At 31.6% G+C, this 25,076-nt stretch overlaps 1 protein-coding gene across 5 annotated transcripts; it reads right to left on the reverse strand.

Moving 5' to 3' along the window:
* Nucleotides 1-856: 856 nt before the first annotated feature.
* Nucleotides 857-24,211, reverse strand: LOC134708253 (MFS-type efflux pump MSMEG_3705-like). Of its 5 annotated transcripts, none has more exons than XM_063568642.1 (13): nt 24,060-24,211; nt 19,993-20,064; nt 18,965-19,023; nt 17,370-17,420; nt 15,644-15,881; nt 14,567-14,833; nt 13,733-13,895; nt 12,797-13,022; nt 8,943-9,139; nt 8,205-8,289; nt 7,340-7,543; nt 4,419-4,520; nt 857-1,476 (listed from the first exon to the last, which is right to left on the reverse strand). In XM_063568642.1, exons 3-13 carry the CDS (start codon nt 19,020-19,022, stop codon nt 1,442-1,444), a joined length of 1,626 nt encoding a protein of 541 aa, XP_063424712.1. In that variant the 5' UTR covers nt 19,023; nt 19,993-20,064; nt 24,060-24,211; the 3' UTR covers nt 857-1,441. The 5 variants fall into 5 exon arrangements, with proteins under 5 accessions (XP_063424712.1, XP_063424711.1, XP_063424710.1 ...); XM_063568641.1 differs by lacking the exon at nt 24,060-24,211 and adding an exon at nt 20,820-20,836; XM_063568640.1 differs by lacking the exon at nt 24,060-24,211 and adding an exon at nt 20,632-20,813.
* Nucleotides 24,212-25,076: the final 865 nt, after the last annotated feature.

Genomic DNA, 25,076 nt, shown 5'->3' on the forward strand with positions numbered 1-25,076 from the left:
ATAAACCTTGTGTTAAAATTTCATAGATTTCTATTCACTTTTACTAAAGTTAGAGTGCGAAAACTAAAAGTATTCGGACGACGACGACAACGACGACGACGACGACGACGCCAACGTGATAGCAATATACGACGAAAATTTTTTCAAAATTTGCGGTCGTATAAAAAGGAAAATCCAAAATCAATAGACAAAATCAAAAGTCCAAACACATCAAATGAATGGATAACAACTGTCATATTCCTGACTTGGTACAGGCATTTTCTAATGCATGCTGTTATCCCAATTGTACAGTTGTTCAAACAACCAACCTTAATAAATTTAATTAACCAGAAGACAATGTAAATATCTTGGTAATCTTCAATGGCAGTCTGCATGGTTTAATATCGATCTGTTGTTCGATCTGTTAGTCAAGTGTGTTTTGTTAAAATATTCTTTTCACTTTTTTGGTCTTTTGGAAAAATGTGTTTGTCCTGTATTAAGACCACTTTACCAAGAAATATGTTTTACATGCAAACCTAAAAAAAATGCTGTTTTTATCCAACACAATTATAAGTTTGAATATTGTTTTCAATTTAGACATGTTTATTTTGGTAAACATATATTTGAGTACATAATCTTTAAAGAAACAATGTTTACAAAATTTTGCATTTTTTTAAATACTAAGGCTTTTCTACTTCAGGCATAGATTTTCTAAGCTGTATTTGGCAACACTTTTAGAAATTTTGGATCTCACTGCTCTTCAACTTTGTTCTTTATTTGGCTTTTTTTTTTTTTACTTTTTGGGATTCGAGCGTCACTGATGAGTCTTTTTTTAGTCGAAACATGTGTCTGGCGAATATATAAAATTTAGTCCTGGTATCTATGATGAGTTTATTTACTACATTCATACTTGTTTCATAATGGTTATATATATAGCACTTGTATGAATCAAATAATCATAAGAAACTATGTTCACATCAGTGATATATTTAGATATCACATTTTCTGCTATAATTTACAAAGTGTGGACATATTCAAAAATATCATAATTTCTATACATATTTATTTACAAGTCAATTAATTCTAAGTAAGAATTGAGTATTTGTTTTATATGTCTCAATATGAGTAACATTAAGAACGTTGGCTTGGAGTATAAAATGATCAATGTCACAAGAATAAAATCACAAAACATTTAATGGACTGTCAACATTGTAGTGAACAGTCACTGCAAATACCACTTGTTTTAACAAGTTGTGTCTATAGAAACAGTCTTATGTTGCTGAAATGTAAACAGTTTTTGCAAAGATACAGCAAGCTATATCACTATATATGCATCATAACCACAACATTACTGATAAATTGTAAACATGCAGTTTGATTGTATAAAAAAATGTAGGAAAATCCATATTGAGGGTTCCCTTCTCCAATGGAAAGCTAGGTAGTTAACTGAAGGTAAAGGTTGCTATGCAGTTGTGTCAGGGAGAATTGTGTAAGCACCTGAAAAAAACAAATATTTTATGAGTTTCTATTAAAATGAATTAATAAAGCTTACATTATCAATACTGATTCTAAAACAAAATAAATTGTCGATCTCAAACTTTTATCTCAGAGTCAGTGAAAAATATTTCACCACTTAAAAACAATGTATATTGTTGAATATGAATTGTTCATAACAAATTAACTCTTGAAAATTCAGCAGAGCAATCATAATACACATCAGATCCTCAGTTATAGGAAAGATTACATCTTATGAATAGTAGTATATGCATGTGTAATTTACTCTGAACTGCAAAAGATGTACAGTCAAATAGGCTAGCTTACTTTTGAGTTTACCATGAAGGCTCCTTGTTTCTTATTTGAATACATTCAGTGCTTACCATCAATTTCTATCTAAATATCCTGATACATATAAAGATAGCTCCAACTTACATTTTGTTCAAATTATTACCATCTTAACTGGTGTCCTTATGGGTTGATTAAGACAAAAAGCATCCATTGAGATACCAGTTCTTGTCAAAATATTTTATATTTCACAATGTTAAAAAAATTATAAATCATTCAAGCGTCTTAAGTAGTAGGGCCTCATGTTTACTATCAATGAAATAAAATCTCATGCTTATCCAATGGCAAATTAGAAATCACTGGTCAATTGTTTAATCTACAAGTAACCTGATTTATTCCTAATGTATAATCTTGATGTTGTTGCTGTGTTAGTTAAAGTAAATTAAGACAAGAAAAGTGGAGAGGTTTCCCTATTTCTAATTATTTTTCTAGTGACTTACAGTGATTCATATGAAGTTACAACATAAAAACCAAAGATAAAAGTATAAGTATATATTTAATCTGAATAATATTTTATAACTAAAGTTATCCCTGAGTAAATGAAGGATGTTAAAATGTCACTAAAACATATATATTTATCTTCAATGATCATGATGGCTGGTTAAGATTGAAAATGAAAGTGCAAGTCAAAATCCATGATAAAATAGTTAGTTCATAAAAGTTAGTTGTTAGTCTCAGTAGTAGTATTAGTAGTTGTAGAAGTATTAAGTAGTTTAAGTGGATGGTAGTGGTGGTTTATAATGGTGAACATTGTAGTGGCTATAGTGACGGCTGATGGTGGTGGTAGTGGTGGCTGATGGCAATGCTAAAATGGTCCAGTGGCAAATATTTCATGCAGGATTGAGGATGAAGTCATGCTGTTAATGATGGTAAAGGTGACTGGTGTTAGTAATGGAATAGTTATGGAAGTAGTATTAGTAGTTGGATGTAGAATTAGTAGTGGTGGTGGTCTTTGGTTAGATCTCATGAAAGCTGGTGATGGTGGTATAGTACAAGTCCACCCATGCCCCCCAGGGCACCAAATAATAAAAATCGATCATCTAGTCTGTAAAACAAAAAAAACATGGCAACACAAAAACAGTTTAGGACCTAATATCTACTTATGCAACAATATGCAATGCAAATGTTTCAACTAATTATAACTAAAATTTCTCAATAGTGTTCCATTGATACATAGAGTGGGGTGCTCATTTTCGCCACATTTTTCAATGTTTTCTAAATTTAATGTTCAGGTCTAAATGTTTTAGAAGTATATTGATATTTCTATATGAAGACAACTTCAAAGGCAAAATATTTTTAAGCTTGAAAAAGTGTTTGTTTGAAAATAATCATATAAAAAGTTAGGTTAAAGGGTGTTTGAAATTTCCTGATGTTTTGTTAATGGGGGACACATATTCGCCGTTTTTTCACATCTATTTAAAACCAAATAACCGCAACTTTAAACACTATTTATCAAATCAATTTCATTATAGATAAAAAGCAAACATTTCAAAGGTGTAAAGAACTGAACTTTAGGGCATTCAGTCAAAGAATCACTTAGAAATACTTCTTTGAAATCGTGTTTTTTATTCAGGAAATTTGTGGAAAATCGTTGTCCGTTTCTCTGTCCTTTTCGGTAGGTGCAGCAATTTTGTCTCAGTTTAAAAAATAATCATATTTGTTATAGAAATATGATTCACTAGAATATTTCTTCCATTTCAGCCATCCTTTGAAGTTTTTACACCTCACAATCATAAAACGGCAAAATTGTGTCCCCGGCGAATATGTGCTCTCCACTCTACATTAAGCCATTACTGACCACAGCAAGAAGTATTTTGACTGATTTAAACTCAAATACCACTGTAAACTAATTTTACAAAAATTCTCAGGCATATATATGCAAATATGTTATTTAATCAATCTTCATGAATATTTTTGCAAGTAAAAACCCTAATTGGAGTATAAAAATCTTAAGAATAGAGTTTAGGCATTTTGGTTTTATTTTAAGTAGCTTTTATTGCAGAAAAAAATGGAAGGCAAAGACTAATTTGCATTACAGTTCAGCATCTATATTCTTAAAAACAGTTGGGTATAAGTGATGAATGATGATTTGTACCTTCTGTTGATAAAAAATATTTTGGATCAAAAACCTCTGTATTTCATGTGCTTGTACACTGTTTAAGACAAAATGGTGAGTACACACACCACTGAATGTTCACTTCTTACTCATTGTTTGATTCAAAATAGATGCGGTAAAACTACGATTAAAATAACGTAATGAATCAATGACTTGCTCAACAAAATCCTTGGAAAAATTTAATCCCCAATATATATATGACACCAATCTACCTGCTGCATAAAATAAATTGAATGATTTTTTTCTGTTTCTTGTATTTTGCTGAACACTTCAATTCTTGGATTACCAAGATACACATTAAATCCACAAAAAATATAATTCAACAATCCACAGTATTGTAGTAAAGGTTACATGGTTCTTACCGAGCATTTCAACGAGGAAATAGTTCTTAAATAAATTAAATATGTCAATAGAATAATAAACTTCTACATTTAAACATGTATCTAATTTTGTACAGAATCGTTCATTGGTAAATAATTACTTTGTTCAGCTTTTCGTTGATCTCTCCTCATCAAGAACATCACAAATACAAATATGAACGCTGCATACAGATAGGGCCCTGGGTACAGTATGTATAAAGCAGCTGTAAATAAATCAAAATCATCTTGAAACCAACTTCATTTTTTCTAATGTCTCTACAGCCATGTAATTGGCCGTTTTAAAATCTAAAGGACTATGGGTAATTTTATTGTTTGTATAACAAAATGAAAATAATTAAGGAATAACAGTACTGTAGTTGAAGAGTTGCCACCGTCAATTGTAGATTTGACAGTCGCAAATGCAGTTTTACTGGCAACGCGTAGCAGAGAAAGTAAAACGGATATTTGCAACCGTCAAATCAAAATTGACGGTGGCAACACTTTAACTACAGTACTGTTATTCCAATTCTAATGCATTACAAAAAGAAACAATAAGATAAAACTTGGAAAAATGTCTAATTTTGACAAATGAAAAAAATCCCTGAAACTTCATGAATGAATTTGGCGCAAAGACATCATGGGTAAACGTGACGTCATAGAAATGAAAACTTACATACTGGAGGTTATTACGTTACCAATACACTTCAAATTCAGATGAAATTACATTAAAACGGCGAATTCGAGGTAGGTGTTGTTTTATTTTCGATTGTATAGTAGTAATCGAACATTTGTTGATTTAATCATTTCAAAATGGTTGTCCCTCCTTAGTTACGCCTGGTCAACTGTGGATTTGACTCCAACTTTTAGCCAATAAAAAAATTGTTACATACAAATTGCATCAAAACATCACATCATTGGCTGAATTTCCATTTTTTAATTACCGGGAAGTACCTTTGGAACCAATCACAATGTTTTTGTGTACACTTTTTAAAAATGTTACCTAGAATGCATTATATTCTTAAAGTGCGAATTAATAGGAATATATTTCATTACTTTAAAAGATAGACAATAGTTTTAATACTCATTTTTCTTTCTTTTTTCAAAACTTTGTTTCTTCTTTATTGTTGTTTCATAAATTTCTTTTCATATGTTTATGTGTGTTTTTTTATTTTTTATTTTACCATTTTATAAGGGGGTCGTTTTATTTTTGTCTATTTAAGTTGTATAATTCCAAGTGTGTCTCCTTTCTTATATCCCTGCTTCACAAATGTTTAGTTTTAAGTGTTCCCGAGGAGGTAAATCCAGAAAAGACGTCCAGACATATTAAATTTTGAGCATTACTTTCATTTTCATATTTAAAAACAGAAAGTGTTTCTAAACCTTAAAATGCATTTCATTGATTACTACACCATACTTTTTTTTAATACATATGTAACAGTGCTATAAGGTTGTTTTGACCATCAGTTGTGTGTATGGTATGTGTTGAATAGTTCATTCATGTAAACCATCCATGTGGTGAAGGCTGTACCTTGACCTGTAATGGTTTACATTTATAAATTGTTATTTGGATGGAGAGTTGTTTCATCGCCACTCGTACCACATCTTCCTATATCTATCTACAGTTGTCAGCATGAACTGTATTTAAAGCAATGTAACTTTAACATCCATGAAACATGGATCTGCTGCTTATGAATATCTTACACTTTAAATACCCAAATTTTGGCGATATTTTATCATTGCAGATATTGCTATGAAAAGGTTTTAACACGCAATTGAATTATTGATAGCATTATTGTGTGCAACATTTACTAAATTGTGCATTCTTGTCCATTGTTTAAAATATGCAATAAAAAATGTGAGCAAACATTTCTAGTATTCCTACTAAAATCCATTACTGTCATTATCCCATCACCTTTGAGGTTTTTAAATACCTATTGCCTGACCAGAATAAAAAATTGTCAACACAATTTGTCCATTTAAATTGTACAATAGGTATGGTGAGAGCTCATCAACAGGTGGTCATTTAACTACCCAGTAAAAAAATCTTCACTTTTCCTAAAAGGTAAAATTTAAATGACTGATAGCTAGCTTGCTTTCCTCATGCATCATGACCAATGTCCTGAATAGACTATTCTATTCTATTTAGATATGGGACATTTTAAGCCATTTCTTTTTGTGTCTCTAAATAGTCAAGGTGGAAATTTTAATCAGTGAATTTAGTTTATAAAAAAGGAGATATATCTTTGCTTCATGGTGCATTTAATGTGGGATCTATTTTAAGTTTTTGAATTCTGAATGGAATTAAAATAAGTGTTTGTGAAATGGATTTTTTTGGATAGCCCATCTATTTGTGAATAATTCTACAAGATGAATTATGTGTGGCGTAGTGTTTTCTAATGGAATATATTTTCATGTTATATTAAGATTCCTGAAATGGAATAGGAGTGATGCTAAGTTTCATTTGATATTCAGGATCTACTTCAATTGGAATTACTGTTATTAATTTATTTTCAATATATAAAAAAAAATACAAGTGCTTAGTGAATAGAAATTTCAGTGCTTTATTCTTCATTATGAAAGTGGGATTTACCAGCAATGATTTTTTTGTAGTTGTAAGCAAAATGAATAAATTTACAATAAATATCTTCATTAGAAAGAACAAATTAAATGTAAAATGTTCAATACCTAAATAGAATAGTTCATTCAGGACATTAAACATGAGGAAAGCAAGCTAGCTACATGTATCATTCATTTAAATTAGCTCTGTCAAAAACAAACCAGGTAAATCTACAGGTAGTTAAATGACCACCTGTTGATAATAGCTCTCACAATACCTGTTGTACAATTTAAATGGACAAGTTGTATTGACAATTTTTTAAACTGGTTAGGCAATAGGTAATTCACTACCACAAAGCTTATTGGATAGGCACAGTAATAAATCTCATTTATTTGTCTATTGTTGATGAAAATGCCAATTTTTAATGCATGGACAAAATATCAGAATTTACAATATTTCTACATAAAAACTGATGATAAAACTTACTTCTAAGTGCATTTACATCTGGATATTTTGGAATGTCGTGTTTATGCATTTCTTTTATATGGTTCTTAATGACTGGTACAAGTAGCTGTATATTTCCACCAATGTTTGTAATTATAAATAAATAAACTGCGATTCCTGTGGTTCTAATATCAGACGGTACCAACTCCACCAACACTGCTATGGTAATGCCTATCCACATCTCACCTGTAAACAACAAACAATCAATCATATATAGATGTAAGAAGATGTGGTAAGAGTGCTAATGAGACAAATTTCCAATATCTTGTCTGATAATGTTTTTTCCTTGCACTTTTGTTTGGCTTCTTGAAAGAGAAATCTTCCTATTGCACATTGTTATTGAGATATGCCATTATGAAGGGCAGAAGGACCTTTTTGGGACATCAGGATTGTGCCTTAATTTTTGTAGAAATTGGGGATTTACATTGTCACTACTCCAGAATAAATAAATATCTTTTTTTTTATCTGAAAAAAAAAATGGTTTTGCAGGAACTCTGGAGTCATAGTTTTTAAATTTGGGTATGACAAACCCGCGCAACACCCTCATGTCGCTCCTGTATCTAATCGATATTCACATTAAAAATTATAGAAATAAATAAAGTAATCAATATCATGTTGAACTAAAAATAAACTTCAAACAATTTTATTTAGGCGCCAGCTGAGGACACCTCCAGGTGCTGGATTTTCTCACTGCATTGAAACCCATTGGTGGCCTTCAGCTGTTAACTGCTCTTTGGCCAGGTTGTTGTCTCTTTGACATATTCCCTATTTCCATTCTCAATTTTATTCATATCAGAAAAAGTAATACCATCATCTGTCTAATCTGTGGGAGTCTGACTATACTTACCAAATAAATATGTTGGTATCTGGCATAGGTAAGCATAAGGTGGCATAAAAAATAATGTTCCTGCAGCAAATGGTGCAGCTAATGTCTGGAAAGTACAGTAAAATCAGGTTTTATTATAACTAAATACAAATAACAGAAGATGTATGATTGCTAATTAGACAACAATCATGTATCTTATCAATGGACACCTTGTCTCAAAAGATGATTGGCGGAGTTCATTAGAATTGAAATGTGCTAACTGATGTTGGAGAAATTGTGGAATGTGGAAGGGACTTGAAGGGGTTTTCAGTTTAATAGATATGAAAATTTATTTTATAACAGATTCTTACAAAGTTTCTTGTTGATTTATTCAACTTCAATTCTCAACAAGGCTCAGACTTTTTAAATTTGATACAAGCCTATAGAAAATTTGCAATTTATGGTTCACCTGTACCCACAAAATCTATGTAAATTGGTATCCAACGAAAAATAAATAAATCCACAGTATATCAATAGGATAAAACCATAATCCATTGGTACCAATGTAAGAATCTATATTTTCACAATTTTCTAATTTAAAAATGTATCATTTTATACAAAAATCTAAGTTTGACATACATGTAGCTGTGTCTATTTATATTTTTCAACCTGCATATACATGTAGTTAAATCACTTCAAAAAACAACTTTTCTACAGATATAATTGCTTTTTCTACAGATATAATTGCTATTCTAACACCAAGAAATAAGATATACTTACCAAACTAATAATAATAACAATAACTCGAGAATATAGTCCTAATCTTTTAACAATTACATCAGACAGCAGCCCACCAACAGTGACACTGAAAATACCTCCTACAATAGGTATCCATGACATATAGTCCCCTATCTGTTCTTTTGTCTGATGTAAGTCTGTAAAGTACTGTTGTGTGTTGTACGATATTACATAGCCAGCTGAAATAGAAAACATCAACGTTAATCAAATGACAGTTATCGTTTACTGCTGTGTGTTGTACGATATTACATAGCCAGCTGAAATAGAAAACATCAACGTTAATCAAATGACAGTTATCGTTTACTGCTGTGTGTTGTACGATATTACATAGCCAGCTGAAATAGAAAACATCAACTTTAATCAAATGACAGTTATCGTTTACTGTTGTGTGTTGTACAATATTTCATAGCCAGCTGAAATAGAAAACATCAACGTTAATCAAATGACAGTTATCGTTTACTGTTGTGTGTTGTACGATATTACATAGCCAGCTGAAATAGAAAACATCAACGTTAATCAAAAAACAATTATCGTTTACTGTTGTGTGTTGTACGATATTACATAGCCAGCTGAAATAGAAAACATCAACGTTAATCAAAAAACAATTATTGTTTACTGCTGTGTGTTGTACGATATTACATAGCCAGCTGAAATAGAAAACATCAACTTTAATCAAAAAACAATTATCGTTTACTGCTGTGTGTTGTACGATATTACATAGCCAGCTGAAATAGAAAACATCAACGTTAATCAAATGACAGTTATCGTTTACTGCTGTGTGTTGTACGATATTACATAGCCAGCTGAAATAGAAAACATCAACTTTAATCAAAAAACAATTATCGTTTACTGTTGTGTGTTGTACGATATTACATAGCCAGCTGAAATAGAAAACATCAACTTTAATCAAATGACAATTATCTTTTACTGTTGTGTGTTGTACGATATTACATAGCCAGCTGAAATAGAAAACATCAACTTTAATCAAATGACAATTATCTTTTACTGTTGTGTGTTGTACGATATTACATAGCCAGCTGAAATAGAAAACATCAACTTTAATCAAATGACAATTATCTTTTACTGTTGTGTGTTGTACGATATTACATAGCCAGCTGAAATAGAAAACATCAACTTTAATCAAATGACAATTATTGTTTACTGCTGTGTTGTACAATATTACATAGCCAGCTGAAATAGAAAACATCATCGTTAATCAAAAAACAATTATTGTTTACTGCTGTGTGTTGTACGATATTACATAGCCAGCTGAAATAGAAAACATCAACTTTAATCAAATGACAGTTATCGTTTACTGCTGTGTGTTGTACGATATTACATAGCCAGCTGAAATAGAAAACATCATCGTTAATCAAAAAACAATTATTGTTTACTGCTGTGTGTTGTACGATATTACATAGCCAGCTGAAATAGAAAACATCAACTTTAATCAAATGACAGTTATCGTTTACTGTTGTGTGTTGTACGATATTACATAGCCAGCTGAAATAGAAAACATCAACTTTAATCAAATGACAATTATCTTTTACTGTTGTGTGTTGTACCATATTACATAGCCAGCTGAAATAGAAAACATCAACTTTAATCAAATGACAGTTATCGTTTACTGCTGTGTGTTGTACGATATTACATAGCCAGCTGAAATAGAAAACATCAACGTTAATCAAAAAACAATTATTGTTTACTGCTGTGTGTTGTACGATATTACATAGCCAGCTGAAATAGAAAACATCAACTTTAATCAAATGACAGTTATCGTTTACTGTTGTGTGTTGTACGATATTACATAGCCAGCTGAAATAGAAAACATCAACGTTAATCAAATGACAGTTATCGTTTACTGCTGTGTGTTGTACGATATTACATAGCCAGCTGAAATAGAAAACATCAACGTTAATCAAATGACAGTTATCGTTTACTGCTGTGTGTTGTACAATATTACATAGCCAGCTGAAATAGAAAACATCAACGTTAATCAAATGACAGTTATCGTTTACTGCTGTGTGTTGTACGATATTACATAGCCAGCTGAAATAGAAAACATCAACGTTAATCAAATGACAGTTATCGTTTACTGTTGTGTGTTGTACGATATTACATAGCCAGCTGAAATAGAAAACATCAACTTTAATCAAATGACAGTTATCGTTTACTGTTGTGTGTTGTACGATATTACATAGCCAGCTGAAATAGAAAACATCATCGTTAATCAAAAAACAATTATTGTTTACTGCTGTGTTGTACAATATTACATAGCCAGCTGAAATAGAAAACATCAACTTTAATCAAATGACAGTTATCGTTTACTGCTGTGTGTTGTAAGATATTACATAGCCAGCTGAAATAGAAAACATCAACGTTAATCAAATGACAGTTATCGTTTACTGCTGTGTGTTGTACGATATTACATAGCCAGCTGAAATAGAAAACATCAACTTTAATCAAATGACAGTTATCGTTTACTGCTGTGTGTTGTACGATATTACATAGCCAGCTGAAATAGAAAACATCAACGTTAATCAAATGACAGTTATCGTTTACTGCTGTGTGTTGTACGATATTACATAGCCAGCTGAAATAGAAAACATCAACGTTAATCAAATGACAGTTATCGTTTACTGCTGTGTGTTGTACGATATTACATAGCCAGCTGAAATAGAAAACATCAACGTTAATCAAATGACAGTTATCGTTTACTGCTGTGTGTTGTACAATATTACATAGCCAGCTGAAATAGAAAACATCAACGTTAATCAAAATGACAGTTATCGTTATATTATATCCATTAAGGGAGCTGGCTTCTCAGTTTCAAAGTAATTAACTTTTCAAAACACTAGCATATATTGATAGGGGATTAATAAAGGAATCAAAGGAGCAAAATATATACATAGGTCACCGTGCTTGTTTTCGAGATATTAGCCATTGAAATTTTGGCGGGGAAATGTTCTCTCTTGATTTTTCATAGCTTAATCAATGACAAGTTTAAGTCCTCAAAAACTATTCAAAAGTAATTAAAATTTTATAAGACTTTAGCAGACAGCTTATCATTATACATGTAAAAGAATTATAAAAATAAAAATGGGGGTCACCGGGGAAAATTTTGTTTAGGCATTCAAATGGATAAAACCAGAGGATTCCGAAAATCTGACCAAAATTCCAAAACATGACAAGCGAGCTTCCTTAACATCATCAGAAGTTCTATGATGAATACCAATGTTAACCCAATGTCTGATTTGTGATTATTAATTAAGACAAAAAGTAAAATCACAAAAAAACTGAACTCCAAAGAACATTCAAATCAAAAGTCCCTAATCAAAAGGCAAAATCAAAAACTCAAACACATCAAACTAATTAAGTACAGCTATTTGTAAGATCCAGGCAGGGGGTGAATCTGAAACCCTCATAAATCACATGTATATGGCACCCTGCCTGGTTCTTACAAAGAGCTGTACTTAAAACAACTAATACCCGCTGCATTTCTTTGCACCTGACCTAGGTCAGAAACCTGATGTTTAGTGGTTGTTGTTTGTTGATGTGATTCATAAATGTTTCTTATTTTTTATAAAGATGAGACAGTTTGTTTTCAAGTTTTTATAGTTTTACACTACCGGTAGTCATTTATTGGCCCATTATAGCTTGCTGTTCAGTATGAAACAAGGCTCCATGTTTAAGACAGTACTTTGACCTATAATGGTTTACTTTTACAAATTAGGATTTGGATGGAGAGTTGTCTCATTGGCACGCATACCACATCTTCTTATATATAACAACTGTCATATAACAGATTTGGTTCAGACATTTTCTTATGTACAAACCTGCATTCCTAACGGATGAGGCTAGCAATAACAACATCACAGATGGGTTAAAAAATCTGGTAAAAACTCTCTTAGCTTTATATTTGACACTCATTGTGTTCTGTTCTTTATCTGCATCCTTATCAGGTTCACTTTGTTGTCTAGGTGGGTCATCAACTGTTAAGAATAACAAGGCTGCTACAGCTATACCTGGAATGGCTGCTAAAAAATAACTCCATCTCCAACCCTAAAACAACAAATGTTATATATACATGGCCTTGTATAACATAAACTATACATGGCCTTGTATAACATAAACAACCATATAAACAACAAATGTTATATATACATGGCCTAGTATAACAACCCTATAAACTACAAATGTTATATATACATGGCCTAGTATAACAACCCTATAAACTACAAATGTTATATATACATGGCCTAGCTGTATAACAACCCTATAAACACAAAATGTTAAATAAATATATACATGGCCTAGTATAACAACCCTATATATTTGCTTGTAAGATAACAATTCAATTTAAGAGACAAATGTGTAAAAAACAAAATCTGAAACAGGTCAAAATTTACAGCTATTATCTCAGGAACTTTGGACAAAATAACATATCTAAAAAATTGATGAGTTTTTGATGTGTGACTTTTGACCTTGAATGATTTAAGTTATAAAGGAAAGTAATAAAGGAACTGAATCACTAGAAAGGACTCATAACAAAATTGTTACAGATGAAACAACCTCTTTTCTCTTTGCTGAAGGCCATACAGGGAAAAATAGTTGTTCATTTCTGTGTCATTTGGTCTCTTGTGGAGAGTTGTCTCATTGGCAATCATACCACATCCTCTTTTTTATATTTATCCAAGTAACAATGATGACAGTGGTGAAACCATGTTATTAAAAGAATTATAACCACTTTCTTCTCTTCAGTTGTAACTTACTTGATTGTTTATATTAGCCTTGCTGATAAAATTTCCAAAGGCATATGACATACTGTAGCCAATGTAGATACCCCAATTATATACACCTAATGCTAATCCACGACTCTGCTTAGGGAAGTAATCTGCTATCATAGAAGCTGCAAAGGGGGTACATCCAGCCTCACTGAAATAAAAGAAGCTCAAAATAAATACTGTGGATTCTTTATTATTCGTTGGATACTAATTTTCATGGGTTTCGTGGGTTTCATGTGTACTAGTGAACCAGAAATTCAAATGTTCAAGGATTTACAAATTTTTCATAGGCTTTGTATGCAGAGTTTGGTGAAAACCAGGAAATCAAATGTCCACGCAAATAGTAATTTTGCTCAAACCACAAAAATTGATACCACTGGATATAAATGAATCAACAGTACTAAGTTATTCAGCCTAAGGTCTGCAAACTTTCTCAAAAATTATATTTTTATAAAATAAAATGCCATTGACAATTACAATTATTGAAAACTGATCATGAAGTTTGCATAGTCATTCTTATATCAAGTCAAATTCTTTATTTCTTCTCTCATCATGCTCATTGCTAGACTGAAATATTTTTTTTTAAATGAAATGTTCAATGAAAATGTAGATAATTATAAAGCCAGGCCTGTAAAAGACATGCTGTCTTCAAATGAAAAAGGCAGAAATGGAGAACTTCATGTGCTGGAATGGGAAACCCCAATTATAACTTAACTATACACGTTATATGACAATCCAAAATAACTGTCCATATATACTAATACCCTAAACATGAACTTCATCAAAATCTAATGTACTAATAGCTGTTCATTAATTACTTACCCTATACCTAGTCCAAATCTCAGGATGACTATCTGCCAATAGCTGTTCACAAATCCTGTCAATAACGTCATGGTTGACCAGATTACCAAACAAGATGCTAACATGACTTTACGATTATATTTGTCTGCAGCAAAACTAATGAAGATCCCAGAAAATGTGTAAATGACTATAAAAACGGGACCAGCTACTAACTGGTACTCTAATCCCTGACCATTGTAGTCCCATTTACACACATAGCTACCATCGCCATTTCTTATATCTAAGCATCTGTAAAATACATTATTAAAATTGAGAATGGAAATGGGAAATGTGTCAAAGAGACAACAACCCGACCAAATAAAAAACAACAGCAGAAGGTCACCAACAGGTCTTCAATGTAGCGAGAAATTCCCGCACCCAGAGCGTCCTTCAGCTGGCCCCTAAACAAATATGTACTAGTTCAGTGATAATGAACGCCATACTAATTTCCAAATTGTACACAAGAAACTAATATAAAAATAATACAAGAGTAACAAAGGCCAGAGGCTCCTGACTTGGGATAGGCGCTATATTAAATTTTTTATTGATGTCTGTTTTTGCATATACAATTTCTCTAACAAATCAGAAGAAAATTAAGAAAAACAGAAATTTCAATTTTGGTTTCAATGAAATTATCTTTTAAATCATTGACATTACCTGTAGCATCAAATGTACTTTCATCTTCACCATTTTATAATCACATTACATGTATGTTTCATTTGCATATTTTTGGAATAAATTTGTTCCACGCTTCATATAAATGAACTTTAATCATTTTGCATAAATAAATTCATGTTTAACAAAATGTTTAAACAAAGTTGACTGTCAAAGATAAATACAACACTTTTTTTGTTACATGCTTAATGTATGCTAAATGATATAACTTGGAAAAAGAAGTATAATTCTCTCTCAAGATTCAATGTTGTTGACCAGAGTACATGTATTTTTTATATGATTAATTATATTCAAAATTTAGGGTTTACTTTTATAAATTGTGACTTAGATGGAGAGTTGTCTCATTTGCATTCATATCACATTTTCCTATATCTATAGACTTACAAGTTTTCAGCTCCAGCCTCACATTTAATAACAGTGTTGTTTGAGCCAATCAGATCACTGTCTGTGAAATAAGTACTGTTGATCATACAAGCCTGGTCCCCAAAGTGAACCTCCTGGGCCATTGACTTAGCTGTGATGCCAAACAGGAACCGGTCCAACTGATTCAATAGATAAGTCAACAGGAACAAAAACAGAGCCCAAACATTTGTCCTGTTAAATGTTTGAAAAAAGCCCAACTCTGCAAAAACAATAGACAGTTATCATTGTTTCATGTATCTTATATTTGTTTATTGTAAATTGTTTTGATATCAATTATGTCAATTAAACCTTTAGTTTTCTCAATTGAATTGTATCATATTTTTCATGTGTGGGATTTTTTGTCCATTATGCAGTATGGTTTTTTTCTCAATGTTGAAGGCTGTTGGTTACCTATATTTGCTTAAATCCACTTCATTTGAACTTTGATGGATAGTTTTTCTCATTGATAATTACACCACATCTCTTTATTTTTATACAAAACATTGAACAAAATGCATTCTTTAAATAACTTATATTCAAGATGAAGTTAAAAATGTACTTTTACCCTCTGCATGTATACCATGTAAATTTATGTATTAAACACTTTCAATAAAGAAATCATTCTTATCTTTAAAACACACTCAACATGTTTTATGCTATGAAAAATGCAAAAATAAAGGGAACCATGAGTTTTGTCCAAGTACTGTAAAATAATAAATGTGGTTTAAAAGTTGGGTCCTGATGGTTGATGTGTAAAATTATGATAAAAATCAATAACGGTTTAAAAAATATGTCTGACTTAAATATTAGAATTGGTGTTTTTAATATTTACGTTAAATCTAAAGTATTGTCTTTGGAAAAGCAAATTATACATAAAGGTATGTGATCTATTTAAAAATAATTTGTAAGGGTTCCGCGGAACCCAGTGTCTCGCCTATTTTTGCTGTAAATCGCAGGCTCAACAACAATGAGGAAAAAAATCAATAAAAATATTCCTCTTGTTACTATTTTATGATTGTAAGAAAATCTAAGTCCATTTAAAAGTAAATTACAGAAAAAACGGAGTAATCTTTTTACAAACTTTACTTCTGGATACAATCTTATGATCATAAATAAGCTTCTGTCCAAGTTTGGTACAAACCCAGGATAGTTTAAGAAAGTTATTAAAATTCTAAAAACTTTAACCACAGAGTGAATGTAATGTTTCCCCGCAGAAAAAACTAAGTCCATTTATAAGTAAAATATGGAAAAAATGGATTTATTTATTTACAAAATTTACTTCTGGATACTATCTTATGATCATAAACAAGCTTCTGTCCAAGTTTGGTACAAACCCAGGATAGTTTAAGAAAGTTATTAAAATTCTAAAAACTTTAACCACAGAGTGAATGTAATGTTTCCCCGCAGAAAAAACTAAGTCAATTTATAAGTAAAATACGGAAAAAATGGAATTTTATTTTTAACAAAATTTACTTCTGGATATTATCTTATGATCATAAACAAGCTTCTGTCAAAGTTTGGTAGAAATCCAGTACAGTTTAAGAAAGTTATTAAAATTTCAAAAACTTTAACCACGGAGTGAATATTTGTTGACGCCGCTGCCGCCGACGGAATGTAGGATTGCTTTGTCTCGCTTTTTCGACTAAAGTCAAAGGCTCGACAAAAATGGGTCCTTCAGTTTTTGGAATAGTAAATAAAAGAAACATACCAACAGTCGCCTCTTTTTCCATTGTTCTTTGATCTGTTTTTTCTGTAGAATCTGTAATAAATTAGCATGTGAAAATGTGAGAGATATAAAAACTTATACTGAGGACTCATTATTATTCGTTGGATAACAATTTTCATGGATTTCCTTGTGATAGGTAAACAATTCTAAATGTTCATCAAATTGCAAATTTGCTGTATAATTATTTGCAGAATTTTGGGAAACAACAAATTCAATTATCCATGAAAAAGCAAATTTTCCTCCATGCACGAAAAATGGTACCTAGAAAACAAAAGAAACCACAGTACTTTTATGTACATAATGTACAAATGCAATAACAAACTACACATGTTATTGGTGCATAAGCTGATTAACCTTACTCAAAAGCAAAATAAACCCACTACAAAATGTCTAATTTTATTGTTTTGTTAAACATTGTATCTACATCAGTCTTTCACTCCATCAACAATTCAAATTAGACAACTTTTATGGCAAGCCAAAGTGGACAAAAAGAGCAATTTTTTGATATTATGTTTTGTCCATTTTGGCTTGCCATAACTTTAAAATTCTCTCAAAATTAACTGAAAAAACCCTGCAGAGCTAAGTTTGGACTTTGGTATTATTCTTTTCAACAGTTAACAGTGATAGTACTTTAAATCTACATGTATTGTGTACCTCTTCTTCTAAAAAGTAAAGAAACTAACAACTTATCTCCCCTTCTATAGGGTTAATCTTAACACTGCAATGTATATGTATATTGCAAATTAAACCATATCTCATATCTAAAAAATTTAGATAGTCACAAAATAAAAAATCTATTGTTACCATAATTTAAAATTCCAAACACTGACAAACACAGACTGACAGATGCACAATTTAACAACATACAAGGAACATTACAAAAAATAAATGTACATACAAATATTCAACAGTGAAATTTGAAACTTGAAATAATATAAAATCCAAAAAAAAAGAACGATATCTGGTTCTATGAAATTACTAACCTATAGTCAATTCTCTTTTTCCTTTCCTGATAATAAGAATGTAGTGAGTTGAATCAGAAGATGAATCTCGTATCAAGGTCTTTTCTAATGAATGTTGTGAATTGAATCAGGAAAAAAAAACCTTGATCAAGGCCTTTTCTAATGAGTGTTTGTGAGTTTACTAAGAATCGAGGCCTTTTCTAATGAATTTTGTAAGTTAAATCAGGAAAAAGAACCTGGGATCAAGGTCTTTTTTAATGAATGTTATGAATCGAATCAGGAAAAACTATCTTGGATCAAGGCTTTTTCTAATGAATGTGTGTGAGCTGAATCAGGAAAAGGAACCTCAAATCAATGCCTTTTCTAATGAAAGTTGTAGATTGAACATGGACATCAAATCTCAGATAACTTTTTATAATAACAGTTATAATGCCTTTTATAAATACTAAGTGTATAAGTCAATCTAAAACTATAAAAATAAACAATAACAAAAATAACATGCAAATCAGAAAAACAAGCAATAGACTGTTAGTAAACTGAAGCATTAAACATGTTAAATAAAAACAAAATAAAAGGTTGAGTTAGTATAATTCACAACACCATGTGTTAACAAACCTTCATTCCTGATAGAATCATATCCCCTGTGTCTAACAGCTTCTTTAATAGATGCCATTCTGTGTCAAAAAATATACAACTTACATTCAATTATATTCGTTTTCTTGGAATTTAAACAGACTGCATGACTGAACATTGTTATGTTAACTTTGAAGGGCTTTAATTCTTTAAATTTAAAGGTCTTATATATATACAAATTGTCATTGTTGATTTTAGAGTTAAATAATTTATTCATTTAACCTTTTCTTTGCATAGAGGTCAGTACTTATACAGTTAACATAAATCCTAATGTTTATGATTCTTCATTAGTTGGTCTTCACTAGCATTAAATCATAAATATTACTTTTTTTTTACTATAATATGGCTTTTATGCAATACACATGCTTTTCTCTCGAGATACATTATACTGATAAACAAGAATGTGTCCATATTACATGGATGCCCACTATCATTTTCTATGTGGACTGTGAAAGTCAAGTTAAAAATCTAATTTGGCACTAAATTTAGAAAGATCACATCATACTATAAGGAACATGTGTACTAAGTTTCAAGTTGATTGGACTTCAATTCATCAAATACTACCTTGACCAAAACTTAACCAAAAACTTTAACCTGTAGCAGGACAGACTGACAAACAGATGCACAGATCAAAAAACGTAATGCCCTTAGATGGGGCATAAAAATCTGTTATTCTGTTGATTTCACTGATTAATATATTTTTTTTAATTTTAAGTGTTACATGCCATACATGAACACTGTTTTCTTTTTTCAATGACGTCACAAATATGTCAGAGTAATATGACATTATTCAAGATTCTAAACCTATTAAAACATGTAGGCAAGCAGATTAATTCAAATCAAACAACTAGCAGAGTTAGTCCAATTAAACTCTGTTTAGTACATCTAGTAGCCATTTGTCAATTAGGCATTAACTGATGCAGAATGAGAGAAGAATACAAGAACAGTTAGCCATGACTTCACTCCAAGAAATCATTACCAAAACATTTTGTGAGATGAACATGCATTACCTTATTTTACTGAGATGAAATTCTTCTGATATCAGGATTATCTGTTATTTTCACAATGTGACTGTATAATCTCTGAAATATATAAATATCATTTTCAATATGATAAATTGCAAAGTATAGTCCATGGGGTCAACACCCTCAGCCATGACAGATCATGACAGTGATAGCTAGTGACTGTGTACAATGTACATGAATATCTAATATAATCCACATACATGACATACAAGTATCCTTTATCTTCTTTGATCATGATGTTTAGCTGAACATGCTAAAATTGACATTCTAAATGATATTTGAACATACACACATCTGTAGGTTTACACTCATTTCAGAGTATAGTGGCTTATCCATGAAGCCATCCAAGATTACTTAATTTAAACAATGTTATATTGTCTCAGAACTTTCAATCTGGGAATAGTATATCATTTAGCTTGATGGTTGCTAAAAGTCCAGTGGCAAACATTTCATACATGTACAGGAAGACAATATGTATACATATTATATCCCAGGTCCAGTATATTATTTGGACTGTTGATGCATTGTTTACATTTTAAAAACATCTTATTATTAATTTCTTTACCCAGCTGGTTTCAGTAATTATATTGTCTGTGAGTTAAATGTATAGGTGGATAAAAATACCTTTTCAGACAGACTTCACATCTTTATACATCCCCAATCGCTCAATTGTCAAATTTGTATTATATAACTAAATCACGTGTGTCTGGTCACATGTGTGTGACACGAGTTATAAAACATTAATAAACCTTTCTATTGGAAAAGAGTTTGATTACAGTGATATGATAAGAAAATTTGAAGTTGATTGTTACTGTCGAACTAAGTCATGGCGTGTTAAACAATCAAATTATCTTTGGAAAGTTTGGACGAGATTGTTTATATTTTAGGGCTATACTATTATTGAAATCTAGTACCGACATGGCACCTATATTCCGGAAAAGTGTGTTACTTTTATCGGAAACATAATTAGGTTCGGACCCATAGGCGGATCCAGGGGGGCGGGGGGAGGGGGGACCGGGCCCCCCTTTCGTGGGAAAATTTTGGTTGATTAATACTGAGACTACTATAACAGTAGTCTCAGATTAATACAATACAATACAATACAATATTTTCATTGTCAATCAAGGACGCCCTAAAAGAGCAGTATAAATTTACAAACAATTTGTTACAATGATTATTATTAATTCTTAATGATATACAAATGACAAAATATAGAATAAAGAAAATAAACACAAAAGCAAAGTTAAAACCATAGATATTTATATATGCATATATTGAACATGTAAAAATGTTATTAAGCTTCCTATGGACACTATTAGTGCCATAAAATTTAAATTTGGTCTATGAATGATTCACTGAGTCAGCAAATTGGCATTATTTACATTTTTATCAACTTATCCCTCTCAGTCCAGGGACTGATTATTAAGTTACATAGGTGTTTTAGAACTTCTAGATTCTCACAACCCATTAGCCATATAAACATATTTTCAACGTTACATTTCTTAAGATTAGGATGAGAAATACAAAGTTCTTTAATAAATGTCATTCTGAATGTTTCTAATTTTTTGCATCGTAAGAGAAAGTGGATCTCATCTTCCACCTCCTCCTCACACAGTTTACAAATACGCTCATGAGCTGGGATATGTTTGTGCCTCCCCGTTTCAATTGAAAGTTGATGGTCCCCAATTCTAAGTTTTGGTAATGCCTGCCTTTGTATTGAGTTTAGCAGGTTAAAATAGGGTTCAAAATTGAAATTTATATAGGGAATCATTGAAGCATGACTGGAGCCCCCCCCCCCTTTTAGGTCAGTCAGCGCCCCCCCCCCCCCCCCCCCCTATGGAAAGTTCTGTATCCGCCACTGGGACCATATGAGTATTTCATTTGCACAATACGCGTATGGTCCGTGTAATTTATTATACGATGAATGATGAAATTAACTTATACTGAAAAATGCATACGTATGACCTTTCCAGATGTCACTCACAGGCACTTAGGACACTGATCCTACATCCTTTTTGATTACTGAGTTATTTTAGTGTATAAATTTGATTAAAGTAAAATTCAAATTTCATAAAAAAAAAAGTTTAAATATAAACTTATTAATAAACGAGGTCCTCAAGAAATACAACAAAGTCAAGATAGCATAAGCAACATACAAAGAAGGTGAAAAAGGGGGAGGGTATTAGTGGGATAAGCCCTGCAATCACTGCAACTTAAAATTAAGTTGCTTCACTTTAACTTGATATAAAAAAAAATCTACAGATTGTTCTTGTATGCATCTACCTTTGCATATAAGGGCTAAAATCATGAATGATGTCACGGATTCTTAAACCATGAACTACAAGAGTGCACACACTGAAATGTCTCGCCTTCTTTAATAATCATTGATATTATTTTGATAGTTATAAATATAAAGCTTTATTACAACTGTCACATAAACTTATTAACCAAGAAAACTAAACATTGACCAATGAACCATGAAAATGAGGTCAAGGTCACATTAACCATGCCAGGCAAGCATGTACAGCTACAATTCTTCCATACGTCAAATATAGTTGACTTATTGCTTATAGTTTAAGAAAAACAAAACAAAAGACAAAACCTTAACACTGAGCAATGAACACTGGCCATGCAAATGAGGTCAAAGTAAAAAAAAAACTGTGTGACTGACAAATAGATCATAAAATATTTCCATACACCAAATATAGTTGACCTATTGCAATTAGTATTAGAAAAAAGACCAAAACTCAAAACTTAACTTTGACCACTACACCATGAAAATGCTGTCAAGGTCAGATAACACCTACCAGCTAGACATGAACACCTTTCAATCATTCCATACACCAAATATAGTAGACCTATTGCATGCAGTATAAGAAAAACAGACCAAAACACAAAAACTTAACTATAACCACTGAACCATGAAAATGAGGTCATGGTCAGATGAAACCTGCCAGTTAAACATGTACACCTTACAGTCCTTTCATACACTGAATATACTAGACCTTTTGTTTAAAGTATCTGAAAAATAGACTTAACCACCAAAACTTAACCTTGTTCACTGATCCATGAAATGAGGTCGGGGTCAAGTGAAAACTGTCTGACGGGCAGGAGGACCTTGCAAGGTACGCACATATCAAATGTAAGTATCCTATTACTTATAATAAGAGAGAATTTAACATTACAAAAAATCTTTTCAACTTTTTTAAGTAGTCACTGAACCATGAAAATGAGGTCAATGTGACTGACGGAAACTTCGTAACATGGGGCATCCATATACAAAGTATGAAGCTTCCAGGTCTTACACCTTCTTAAATATAAAGCTTTTAAGACGTTAGCTAACGCCATCGCCAGATCACCATCCCTATGTCGAGCTTTCTGCAACAAAAGTTGCAGGCTCGTCTAAAAACCGTGATTCCAACTTCCAAAAAAACGTTAGGGTATAAAATTTATACAATGGTTTGTGTTTTTGCTGTCGTAAGTACAATCCACTTCCCTTTTCATGAATGGGGCGGTCCGACCTACCGAATTAGACTTATTACCGGGTTTGTACTAACATGAGCGGAAACACGACGGGTGCAACACGTGGAGCAGGATCGGCCTTTACTCTTCCGGAGCACACTATCACGGATGAGATCAGGTTCCCTAGTTTTCAGTCAGTCTTGTTGATTAGTCTTTATTTTTCTATGTTAAGTTTTGGGTACCATTGTTTGTTTGTCTTTTTCTTAAATGTACATGACGTTGTCAGTTTATTTTCGATTTATGAGTTTGGTGTCACTCTGGAATCCTTCGCCCCTCTCTTTCGTGAACTTCACCACTACCTTTATTGGTTTACGTTTATTTGCTTTTTTAATTTTAAAAAGAAGCACACATCTCTCTCATCTTTCGACTTGTAAACCATCCACCTAATCTATTGCTGGTGGTCAAAATATAAGGTGTAGACAATCTAGCTCTTCGAGCAAATGCAATAGAACTGGCTCAGTTTTTGTTAACACGTTTACAAGTAAAATTGCAAACTTTTAAGTTTTAAATATTATTAAATTGACACTTACCAACACTTAAGATCATCGGAAATAATACTTTCCTACTAGCTTGTGATTAAGAACATCATGTTGGGGGTTCATGGCATACAATTTAGTCAGTGTCACACTGTACTGAATGAAACATCGATATATAGTCCACCGTTCCTTAACAACGTTTGCCACTAAGTTGTTGCGACAGGATAAAAATTAGAACATATGTTAAACGTTATCTCTGGTTTATATGTATAATGACATCGTTAAATACTTTAAATTCTGTGGGTACATTTACCTATCTTAAAAATAGAAATAAAAATAAATTGAGTAATGAAAATTAAAAAAATAATAATTAAGTTACATAGATCATCACCGCTCAATACTATTTTCAGATTGAGAAGACAAATTCGCATCACTTACTAAATAACACGGCTGTTCCACAAAAGATGCAAAAAAAACACTTTTAAAACACAAACTAAACTCGATGGCTTAAAGACGCGTTGTTAACTCTATTTGCATAATCTGCCGAAATAATTATTGTTTTAATGTGGGGTTTTTTATCAAATATTTCTAAAGAAGGTGTAACTCATATTTTGATATTGAAAACAAGGCTATTGGAACTGAAACTTGTAATAGCCTAAGTTACTGTTACTGGAAACCTAAACATTATCCGTAAATACGTATACCATTTTTGTTAATTCCATTTGAAAGTGTTCTTGATATCATCCACCCTTTGAAAATAACTACAAAGAATGGTTATTCTATTAGTTCCTACTGAAATATTGAAATCCGAAGTGAAAACAGTCTCTCTTTGAAAAAAAAGCCACAAGAATGAATCTGCTTCAGCATTGCATCAACCGGCAATTTATAGTTAACTTTATGAATCATTCAGGAAAAAAAATATATCATGCGCCTTCAAGTCAAATGCAATCTTAGTTCGTATATACAGTAAAATACTGATCATAAGCAGCCATCATAGCTGTCGGCTTCGGTTCTAGTTCACTGCTCAACACTATCACATGCGAACATCAAGATGGTTAGATGGATGGTTGT

Source organism: Mytilus trossulus, chromosome 2, assembly GCF_036588685.1.
Source record: "Mytilus trossulus isolate FHL-02 chromosome 2, PNRI_Mtr1.1.1.hap1, whole genome shotgun sequence".
NCBI lineage: Eukaryota > Metazoa > Mollusca > Bivalvia > Mytilida > Mytilidae > Mytilus > Mytilus trossulus.